General features: G+C 42.9%; 1 protein-coding gene across 2 annotated transcripts in view; it reads left to right on the top strand.

Moving 5' to 3' along the window:
- The window catches only part of SPTLC3 (serine palmitoyltransferase, long chain base subunit 3), a 169,877-nt gene that overhangs the window by 127,794 nt on the left and 29,890 nt on the right, over positions 1-12,193 (top strand). For both annotated transcript variants that reach the window (XM_011948878.1, XM_011948879.1), the window contains one exon: positions 2,179-2,305. In XM_011948878.1, coding sequence (XP_011804268.1) covers positions 2,179-2,305 — 127 coding nt within the window. The remainder of the gene's footprint in view (positions 1-2,178; positions 2,306-12,193) is intronic.

A 12,193-nucleotide genomic window follows, 5' to 3' on the forward strand; every position in this document is an offset into this window, starting at 1 on the left:
ACAAAGAAGAAAAGGATTTAAATAAAAAATTTGAAATGAAAAGAGAGAGAGACAGAAAATCAGAGTAGATGGGAAGGGGAAGGAAGGAAGCTAGAAGGAAAGGAAGAAACAAAAAACAAAAGGAATAGTTTGAAGTGAAGGAAAAGATGGAAAAGGAAAGTCATAGAAGAAGGATGGGTGGAAGAGGAGATTCAGAATGAAAAACATATTGAAGAAGGCAGGAAGAACAGAACAGATTCCCTGGTTCCCCTCTTGGACCAGGTAGAGTCATCACATCATTAATTTAACCTTCACCAACCACTGTAAGGCAGGCCACATACTGTTCTGAGGAAGAGAAACTGTGAATGTTGAAAATGCTTATAAGCAACAATGCCCACACATACCCAAGAGAGATGGAATAGTGATGGGCAGGGAACAGGCCCAGGCTCGGAGGTGGGAATGAATGTGACTAATGAAGGAGGGTGAGGAGGACATGAACCCATCCCAAAGCAGAGGATGTCGATTCCCAAGAGCTCTTTCCAAATCACCTTCATGAGGAAGGAAGACATAGCGAAGACACTTGCCTAAGTGGGATCCTAAGCTGTGCCGTTATTCTAAAAAGAAGGCACCTGATCTTTTAAAGACCCCACTGCCAATGCAGAGGGCTGCCATCAGCCCATTAGCTTTTCTGAAGGACACTCTGAGGGTCCCAGGCCATGAGACACTGTAGGTGGGCTGATGGAGGGTCTCTGCAATCCAACTGAGCACCTGCAGGTGCCAGCTCTGAGGCCCTCACCACTGCAGCATTAAGTTACTGGAGCTTCTTAGGGCTTTCAGCAAGCTTACTTGGGACCTTACATTTGGCCTCAGGAATCAGGCATACAGGTGAAAAATGGCTTCTCCCACTGAAGACCAGAATTCTGTAACAGCTCAGCATTCCAAAGAGTGTTACATAAAATACACAAAATTCCAATAGTTATCTGCTGCCCAAGGCATAACCAGAGTTTATCTGGTCCTAACCTATATTCTGGTTTCATTTCCCACAAACCTGTACTCAAACTGTCCTTTGCTGTCCTCCAAACATGCTGCCTCCATTAGTTTTTGCTGTGTAACAAACCACCCCCAAATTTGGTGTCTAAAATCACCACCATTTATTTAGCTTACGATTCTGTCCATCAACAATGTGGGCTGGGCTCAGCTGAGGAGTTCTTTTGGTCTCATCTGGACTTGCTTCTGTACAACAGTCCATTGCTGAGTCAGCAGAGCACTGCTTGGCCTGGGGTAGCTTCAGCTGGAGTGGTCCTTGTCTATTCCACATGGTTGTCATCCTCCAGCAAGCTGGCTCAGGCTTATTCACATAGCAGCTGGAGAGAGTTCTGAGAGGACAAAAGCACTCAAGGCATTTTGAGGCACAGACTCAGAACCACCACACCATCATCTCTGCCATATACTACTGGACAAAGAAAGTCACAAGCCCAGCCCAGATTAATTCGCCTTTTGATGGAGGGAGCTGCAAAGTTGAATTGCAAAGATGCATGGTTACAGGCAGTGAGAGAATTACAGTTATTTTTTGTAAACACTCTGCTATACATGCCTTCTGCTTTCTTGCTTGTGTTCCTATGTTCAGCTTCTCTCTTCTGCCACCCTCCCTCCACGTTTTCTTTTCCTCCTTAATTATCTTCATTCTTCAAGGCTTAATCATATCTCCTCATTGGAACCTTCTCTATCTACTTCAGCTAGAAGGACCCTGTCTCTTTCCTCTGCATCTTGCAGCCCTGTTGCATGTCCTAGTTTGCATGGACTGTGACTTATTCTACCATGCTCGTTCATGGGCACAATCACATGTAATATTCTCAAGGGCAAGGACCACATCCTGTGTTCTTTGGGCACTGAACACAAAGTCAGTGCTCACACATAGTAGGTACACAACAAATGCTTCAGGAATCATTTTTCTTCACACATCTTGTTTTGCCTTAAAGTTCAACTCCAAACTTGCAGCATCCTGCTTTGCTGTAGATTCTAGGTTTTTGAAGGAGAAACTATGAAGGAAATAGAAAAAAATAGTTTGATGAAAACCATTGAGAGTTGGACCCCATTCCTCTTTTGAGTTATGAAGATGGGGATGGGACTAGATGTAATTCCTACCACCAGTGTTGAGATTTACTTGCCTTCTTTTTGGGTTTTCCCTCTTTATTTAAGGACCTTGTGGATTATTTACGGGTTCACTCGCATAGTGCTGTCTATGCTTCATCCATGAGCCCACCGATAGCAGAGCAAATCATCAGATCACTAAAACATCTCATGGGACTGGATGGGACCACACAAGGTAAGAGGATCCGCATAGAGCACAGCTCTTGCATCGCTCTGTCTCCCTTCTTCCTCATTAATCTTTCCGCTTCTCAAATACACACCTTTATCTTATAGAACCCTATTTGTAAATCAAGCCATGTGATAAATGCACAAAAACTGCTGTTAGCATACCACATAAAAACCCTTCGTTAAAGCAAAGAAAACTTTCTAATTTACCTCATTGTGAACAGCAAATTTAGATAACTTTGTGTGATCAATTATGTTGAAATGAAGCAAATATAGTGTGTGTGTGTGTTTGCGTGTGTGTGTGCACATGCGTGCATGCACATGCTTGCCTGTGCTTGCTTGGGGCTGTCACTTGTGTTTCCCTAACACCAAAGTAGCCAATTTAATATTCAATTTTTCATCCCTTTATTTTTTATAGCCAGAGGTTGCGCAATGGAAGGCCACCACTGGCCATTTGAGGATATATAGACAAAACACACACAATAACCTTCCAGCCATTTCTTTGCCAGTGGGACCAGAGCTAAACTGTGCTACTTTGCTCAACCCAAATTAATCCTTTTTGAAAAGTTGTTTCACAAAAGCCTCTTGGAACTCTCCCTCCATTTTGCAGAGGTGATTCATAGAGATTCTACCGCATGTCACACATCAGAGGGGATACGGTGCTGAATAAGGCAGTTCTTGCTGCCAGGCAAGCTGGTGAGCACATTTATGGAAGTAGCCAATTTATCCTGGCCACTGGACTGTACAATCCATGTGCCTCACCTCACTTCCCAGCTGTCCTGAAGTCCAACATTTTTTAATGCAACCCTCCAAGCCTGCGATTTCAATAGAAGTATGGGGTACTCCATCAGTTTTCAGTATTATTAAAGCAGCAGAATATTCACATACAAATTTTACCAGAAGCCTGCTGTATAAAACAGATAAGAACAAGGCTGATCTAGTTAAAGTAGTGTCTTCACTTACCCCCATACTGATACCCCTCGTGGCCCTTCTACTGAGCCCTAGTGCTCCCAAGACACTTATTTGAAAGACAGGACTTTTTTTCACTAAAGCAGGGTAAAGGCCTGCAGGAGGATATTTTTTCCTCCATATGAAATGCAGTGATTGGCTGATCTCTAGGATTCCTTCCAGGCTTGCCTTTTCAGTGTTGTGACTCTGCATCTTATTGGTTGGTCTTTGTGAAAAGAAAACGACAGTCCAGTCTAGGAAGTCCTCATGGTATGAGATTGACGGTAGCTAGCTGCCTGGATCTGACTCCTGTGATACTATTCACTCGTGTGTGGCCTTAGACGAGTGACTTATCTATTCAACCCCGAGCAAGTGACTCGACTTCTCTGTACTTCAATTCATCCAGTTATAAAGTGAGAAAAAATGATATTTAGGAGCCAAGGTTTTTGTGAGAAGTAGATACATTAATCTGTATAAAATATTTAGCATTGTGTCTGGAGACAATTATTAGTAAGCATTATATAATTGCTTGCTACTGTTATTTGCTGTTGTTTCTGAGGTGATCAACAAGTATTTGAACCATTTCTCAGAGATGCTGTAGGAAGCATCGTTATGACAGAAGTGAAGTAGGACTAGATATCCTCTAAGATAAGATCCTGGATTAGTCAGCATAAGGGAGGTTTTGCCACCATAATAAATAAACCCTGTAGCTCTCAGTGGCTTCACAGAACCAAGGTATTTCTTGTTTGCATCACATCTAATACCAATCAGTCAACTCTCTACACAGTGCTTGTCCTTGAAGACAGTGGCTGAGGCTGCTAAGGGTTCGTCATCTCAACACATGGCCCCCATGGCTACCAAGGTAAAAAGAAAGGGAGGGTCAGCCTGGAGGTGATTCTTATCACCTTGTTCACAATCTATTGGCCAAAACTAGTCATATGGCCACACCCCAAAAAGAGGCCAGGGTAAATTAAGGGATACAGATACTGGATAAACAGGTACCTTTTTTTGGAGGGGGAGGTTCCTTTTTTTGAGGGGGTTTTAAAAATTTGAGACAGAGTCTTGCTCTTTCGCCTAGGCTGAAGGGCAGTGATGTGATCTGGGCTCACTGCAACCTCCACCTCCTAGACTCAAGCAATTCTCCTGCCTTAGCCTCCTGAGTAGTTGGGACTACAGGCGCGCACCACCATGTCCGGCTAAGTTTTTTTTTTTTTTTTTTTTTTTTAAAACAGAGTTTTGCTCCTGTCACCCAGGCTAGAGTACAATGGTGTGATCTCAGCTCACTACAACCTCCGCCTCCTGGGTTCAAGCAATTCTCCTGCCTCAGCCTCCTGAGTAGCTGGGATTGCAGGTGCCCGCCACCACACCTGGCTATTTTTTGTATTTTTAGTAGACACGGAGTTTCGCCAGGTTGGTCTCAAACTCCCGATCTCAGGTGATCCACCCACCTTGGCCTCCCAAAATGCTGGGATTACAGGCATGAGCCACCACATCTGGCCAATTTTTGTATTTTTAGTCGAGACGGGGTTTCACCATGTTGGCCATGCTGGTGGGGAACTCCTGGCCTCAAGTGATCTGCCCACATCGGCCTCTCAAAGTGCTGGGATTACAAGTGTGAGCCACTATGACTGTCCTAAACAAGTATCTTTTAACCTTTTAACATTGAAGCCATATAGAGCGGCATCTTTTCCTCCACATGCTTTCCACTGTATGAAAAAACTGGCCTGGAACTACTGGCTTCCCATAAAGCCATATTAATTCTCTTCTTAAACTTCAAGTGTTTCTTAATGGAAAATCAATTATTTGAGATTTAAGCAAAAATGCAAGTTAAGTGAATTGTCTCAGAATGACTAGAATTATTCTTCGGTCTTGTTTTAAAGACAAGTGACTAGGAAAAAGTTATTCTAGAAATTAGCTTGTGTCTCAACAACAATTTTCACTCATTTCTGGGGTCCTTTGGTGTATATGTCATCCGAATCAGTTGCTTTACATGTACGCAACTTTACAATCATTTCCTTCCGTCCTCTGGATTGGCTTATCACTTCGTCACAGACAGAACTTGCTCTGTTGATCTGATCACAGTGGAAGATCTGCAGAAAGATTACATTAAAGACATGAGTAATCATCTGCCATCAATTTTTCTTCCCCTGAGGTAGGAGATACTTCCCTTGCTTCTTGTACCTAAGTAATTCTTTGGTTATTTTTTTAACCTCGCATTTAAAGTTTCTCACTTTATCCTCTTGTCATCTTAAGAGGAAAAAAAAAAAAACAGAGAATGTCATGTGTATGGTCTGGTTTTTTTAGAGGCAAGATAGGAGAATGAGGGAGAAATATGGGACAGTTTATTTTCAAAGAAACAAACAAAGGAAAGTAGAAGAAAAAGAAAATTGACAGAATTATCAGCCAAGTTTCAGGTAGTTGTGCCTGACACATCTTTTGAAGCATTCAGAGGCACACAGTGAATGATCACACTGGCCTCATTTGCAACAGTGGCTTCTTTAAATCAAATGAGCAGGACAGGTTAGGGACATTGCACTAGCTCACCCCTTTTTGCAGAGATAGACTCACTCTCAGGGTAAAGTTGCCCAGAGCTCAAAGGATGCACTGTTTCATGCAAGAGCTGCCTTACAGGACCTGAGAAAGAGGAGCCGGGCTCTGAGCCTTCATCTTCAGCCCACTCCACTGCAACTGTGATTGGAGTCTTTCAAGGCTTTGTTTCGGGTTGAGTTTGGAGAGCAGTTGGCCAGATCTGTTCCTTGATGAATGTCTTCACTTTAATCTGCAATGCAAAGCCATACGCTTCAAAGAAAGGCAAGCTACAGGAATAAGGTCAGTGTTCCTTTGATGCCAAGGTTCAAAGATGAAATAGCAGTCCCAGTGAAATGACAATGTTTATGCACAAACAGCCACCTTCACTCTGCAGCCAGGCTGCTTGTGGAGTTAATGCACACAGGCTGAGGGGCTGCAGGCCGTGCATGCATTCCATATGCACCAAGACCCTTTTAATCTCCTGGCCTGTCACTCTGAGCAGCGCAGTGAGTCCAAAAGTGGAGATTTGATTTCTCCATCCTAATGGATGTTGGGTGGTCTTCCAGCCAAGCCAATGCTGTAAGCCCCTTAAGGGCAAGAAATGTGTCTTGAATTATTTTGGTGTTCCTCTGAGTGTCAAACTCAGTGCTCAGCTTAATAAATATGTCATGACTCAACTTCCATCTTGCCAGCCTGCTCCATTTCAGGTCAATGTTAATGCTAAATAAGATCATGAGGATGTTTATCTCATAGGACTGGGAGCTGGGAATTGGTTCCACACCAGTTGTGGCAACGGAAGGGATCACTCAGTGATTGAGGTTACTTTTGGAAAGGTCTAGAAAGATCGCAGCTCAGTCGTTTTCTTATCTAGACATAGCATACATAGCCACAAGAAGGTGAGCCCCAAACCACACTGACTCCCCTAAAGAAAGCATTGTCAAAAAATCATCTTATTATCATGTTTAAATCTTTGATGTACATTTTTCGAGTAATCACTCAACATTTTTTGAACTCCCAATCTTGATCTTACCTTACTACACCTTCTTTCCCCAACTCTGGGTAAACTTCCATTTCTCAGAGAAGACAGGTTGTATGATGTGGGCTAATTCACAGAATGTGCCCTGCAGCGGTGCCTGGCCTGACATCTGCTCTGTAAATGGCAAGTCACTTTCCTTCTCTTGGCCTTAGTTCCTTCATTGCAAATTAAAGTTGTCAGAAGAATTAAGTGAAGTGATACAGATAAGGAACTTAGCATGATGCTTGATACACACTAAACACTCAATAAAGACATACTACTTTCAACACATCTACTTTCTTCCCTTACTTCTGCAAATTTTCCAATAGCTTTACCCACCCTGGAGTTCTCCCTTTTTCCCCGAACTCACATCTTCCTACTCTATCAGCAACTCCTGCACACTCTACTTAACATATATCCAGAATCAGGTCACTTCTCACACAGCCACCGCTCTCTCCATCACCTCTCACCCGGATTCCTGGAGTAGCCTCCTGAATATTCTCCCCACTTCTGCCCTTGCCTTTTTATGGCCTGTTCTCCACACAGAAGCCAAAATTATCTTTTTGAAAAAAGAGACGAAAAACTAACTCATACCATGTCACTTCCCCACTGAGAACTTTCTGTCATCTTTTCAGCTTACTCAGCAGAATCCAGACTGTGTTCTTTACAGCTTCTCAGGATGTGGTCCTCCATATGTCCTGCCACCCCTCCCCTTGCTCAGCTCACTGAAAGCAGCTGGCATCCTTGCTTTTCCTAAAACACAGTGAGCAGCTCCCGCAGAAGGGTCTTCGCACTCGCTGGTCCCTCTAAAACTGCTTTTCTGACCTATCTGCATGGCCCACTCCCGCCCTGCCATCCCCTTTCTGCTGAAAATCTGCCTTATTAGGGAAGTGGCCCTATCCTAAATAGCAAATCCTCCAGTCCCTCTAATTCTTCTCACCTTGCTTTATTTTTTATTTATTTATTTATTTGAGATGGAGTCTCACTCTGTCGCCTAGGCTGGAGTGCAGTGGTGCCATCTCGGCTCACTGCAACCTCCACCTCTCGGGCTCAAGTGACTCCTGTGCCCCAGCCTGCTGAGTAGCTGGGACTACAGGCACCTGCTGCCACACCCAGCTAATTTTTGTATTTTTAGTAGAGACGAGGTTTCACCATGTTGACCAGGCTGGTCTTGAGCTCCCGACCTCAAGTAGTCCGCCTGCCTCGGCTGCCAAAAGTAGTGGGATTACAGGCGTGAGGACCGCACCCAGCCGCTTTAATCTTTATAGCATTTATGAATACCTGACAAATTGTATATGTATCTGTTTATTATCTGTTTGCCCTCACTAGAGGGTAAACTCCAGGAGAACAAGCACTTTGTCTTTTATTTATTACACTGAAAACAGTGTCTGGCAAGTATAGGTTTCCAAAAATATTTATTGAAAGAGTTCTTCTCACTATCCCTCTTATCTCAGCAAATAAACAGCTCTGATCTCTTTTCCATCTCTGTGCTTGATTTTTTCCCTTTCCACCTTCTAAAGATACTAGCCTCTTTTCACAGACTTGGACTTGTTGGTTTCTCTCATCCTAAAAAGACTTCCCTTGCCCCTTCCTTTTCCAGCAGCCAGTGAGCCTCATCCCATCCACTGCAGCAGATCTCAAAAGAGTGAGCTATTCTGCTGGCTTCCCCTCTACCCTTCTCATGCCGTTTCCAGCCCCTGCAGCCTGTCGCCCACCTGTCCTCTGCCTCCTTGCTCCATGGATCCTGCTCCCGCTAAAGCCACTCCTGTAGACACACTCTCCTGCTTCTTTGCCAGATTAAACTTGATCTCTCTGCATCATTCTCTCTCTTTGAAAACAGTCTTCAAAGACTGTCTTAGTTGTAGAGATGCTCTTCTCTTCTGGTTTTTCTCTTCTTTTTCTATTTGTTCTTCCTCTCTTTTCTGCCAGGCCTCTTTCCCTATCAGTAATTATTTGCCCTAATCCTGCGCTCTGTTCTCTTTATAGTTCCCGCTGCACAAGTACCCTCAGCTGTTTCCTTTCCAAAACAGCTTGTGGACCCTCTATCCTCAGAGACTTCTGCTTGAAATGCTTGCTGCATTCTAACAAGCCCCAGGTGCTGCTGCTAGTCCAGGGACCAGCCTTTGAGAAACACTGTTGCATAATGACCCTGTAGTCACTCGTTCCCTCCCATCAGATAGTAATGGCTTGTGGATTTCTTGTAGATAGAAACCATTAAATCTCCATATCAGGTCGGGCTCGGTGGCTCACACCTGTAATCCTAGCAGTTTGGGAGGCTGTGGTGGGCGGATCACTTGAGGTCAGGAGTTCGAAACCAGTCTGGTCAACAGGGCAAAACCCCGTCTCTACTAAAAATACAAAAATTAGCTGGGCATGGTGGCGCAAACCTGTAATCCCAGCTACTCTGGAGACTGAGGCAGGAGAATCACTTGAGCCCAGGAGGCGGAGGCTGCTATAAGCCAAGATAAGGGGTAGCACCAGAGCTGAGAGGCAAAAGAAGAGACCCTGAGCCAGCAAATGAGATATGGGGTTTATTCAGGGGAACTTACATGCAAGGACAGTCCAGTGATGGTAGGCTGGACAGGAGAACTGCCACCTCTTGTAAAAAGCATGTAGTTCATATAGCATTTTCACTTAACATCCTTTCCGTAACAACCTCCACCTGGCAACCTTTCTTCAACCTTTACTCAAGCTTTATTCAAAGGGCCTCAATCCCTTGTATGACAAGCATCCCACTGGACAAGCTGGGGACTCAGATGTTCCTCATAGGTAAGGAATGAATCTCCAGCTTGGCCACGCTCAAACTGTGAACACACATTCAGGTGTGTCTGCCATATAGGGTCATTCTCAGGAAATGTTTAAGCTGTCACGGTCAGATGCATGTACCATGCACAGGTACATCTACCATATAATAATCCACACAGCTCCTGACACATCATAGGCTTCAATACATACTTTCCAGTTGAATTGGAAAGAAATGTGTTAAGTCCCAGTTATGCCATGATGCAGATACTCACAAAATATCTGTTTAGGGCCATCTTTTCATCAAAAGACTTGAATTGGATCTCTGAATACTTAACATCAGCAATCTGAGTAAACAACTTGCTCATCAAGGACAACTTCTTCCTTATAATTCTTGTCTGCAGGCATGTCTAGTTTCACTCATTACACCTATCTGCTTATTACAGAGTCACTGATGTTGGGGAAAGTTCCCCCACATGTCCCCAGTCATCATTTCTTGTTTCATGATGATGGGAGTGCCTGACAGGAGGGAGACAGTGACTACAAAGTCATCATACAGCAGTGGTTCTCAAAGAGTGGTCCCTGGACTACAAGAAGTAATGTCACCTGAGGCTTGTTAGAACTGCCACAAAGCATTTCTGAATCAGCTGTCTTAACCATTCCTCCAAGAGATTCTGGTGCAGGCTCAAATTTGATAACCATGTTTCTACATAACAGAAAAGAAACACATCTGTGCAGAGGGAGAAGTAAAGTGAACAGAGGACGGAATTCTGGCAGATGCAAGCAAAGGTAAAGGACCTAGCAAAAACAGGAGGAAGAAGAGCAGGCAGAAGAATAAGAAAAAGCCCAAAAGAGAAAAGCATGAAATGTGTTTGGATCCACTTCTTTTAACCTGTGTTTAAACCAAAACATCAACACTGCCCACTCAGTTACTACTAGCACCTTACCTGTTCCTTCAGTCCCCATGACCGCTTTGGCATCAGGAATAGGAAAAAGAGTTTTGCTTATGAAATGCATGTGCCTCCCAACAGTCACTCCCTAAGCCTGTGCTTTCATATAACTTTTTGAAGTATGTCAAGTCATTAAGAGTTCATGGTCACAACATTCATTTTATTGTTTGATCTGATAGTAGACATCTGACAGAGATACTGCCATTTCTTCAACAAGTGCTATCCCTTGGGATAAATAAGGTAGCATTTATAATAATTACTTAAATGGTTTGTCTCTTCAGTGTACCTTCAATAGGTAGAATCAATCTGATGAAAGGAAATCCACAATGGGCAACACTGCTAGGTGTTGATTTATCATAGGATGACTCAAGACAAAATATTCCATATTCCTAACTCAGAAAGAATGGCCTCTCCTGTAATTATGTGGGATCTACTTAACTTGTGCTATAACAATCACCCTCCATTTGACGGCTCATCTTCCTCCCATGATCATTACAATTTTGATGACGTGGTGTTGAAATGAAATTGGCACTTTTTTGAAAAAAAAGATGATCGGCTTAACCTGATGCATCTATTGAACATGAGATATTAAGGTTCTTGTTATATTTTCAATTTCATGTCAGGATGAAACAGCAACTATATATCTTATCAAGCACTTACTTTGCCTACTGGCTACTGTATAGTTTTTAGATCTACAGGCCCACTTATCTAAAGATCTAAATGTTTAAATAGTTTAGAATTTTTGTGTAACATTAAGTCTTTTGAAATACAACATTTAACGAGAGACAGGAATAGTTGGAACGATTCTAGCTATATGAACAGGCCAGTACTTAAATTTGGATTACTCCAGTTACTCCATTGACTTGTTCATTTCTAATTTCACCAAAATGGCTATAAGAAAAATCATAATGTCTCTGATTTAATCAATTCTCTCTCAGCTATTACCTCAGTGCCAGGCTGGTGGGATAATCACCAACTTACTGAATCACAAAACCACAGTTTGTATCACATGCATGAAAATGTGATTCATTTATAATCAAGTGGCCAGTAAAGTCTGTAGAAAGGAAAACAGTAATGGAAATTTGCTTATAAGAGAAAAGTTATACAGAATTTCAATTACTAATGTGTAATGTCTGATTTCAGTAGAATACACCTGCATCATTGTTAATAACACCTAAACTTAAATGATAAATTTAGGAAAAATGAAATTCTCTATTTTTCTTCAAAGTAACACATGTCCCTCTCTGCCCTTAAACTGAAGGACTTTCTGTGTGGTAAGGAAGGGGAGGGGACAATGTGTCTGGAAGAAAAGGCAGGAGAAAACTAAAGATAAAATTAAGATGAAATAATGACTTGTGTTCTTCCTGGAAAACAATAGCTATTTAAGATCCTTAGAAATAGAGGAATTTGACCAGGTGCAGTGGCTCACATCTGTAGTTCCAGCACTTTGGGAGGCCAATGCAGGTGGATCACCTGAACTCAGAAATTCGAGATCAGCCTGGGCAACATGGCAAAACCCTGTCTCTACCAAAAAATACAAAAACTTAGATGGAGGTGATGGCACACAACTGTGGTCCTGGTTACTCAGGAGGCAGAAGTGGGAGGATCACTTGAGCCTGGGAGGCAGAAGTTGCAGTGAGCTGAAATCGAACCCCTGCACTCCAGCCTGGGCAACAAAGTGAGACCCCATCTAAAAATATATGTATATAAAATA

Source organism: Colobus angolensis, unplaced genomic scaffold (assembly GCF_000951035.1).
Source record: "Colobus angolensis palliatus isolate OR3802 unplaced genomic scaffold, Cang.pa_1.0 Scaffold285, whole genome shotgun sequence".
NCBI classification, from domain to species: Eukaryota; Metazoa; Chordata; class Mammalia; order Primates; family Cercopithecidae; genus Colobus; species Colobus angolensis.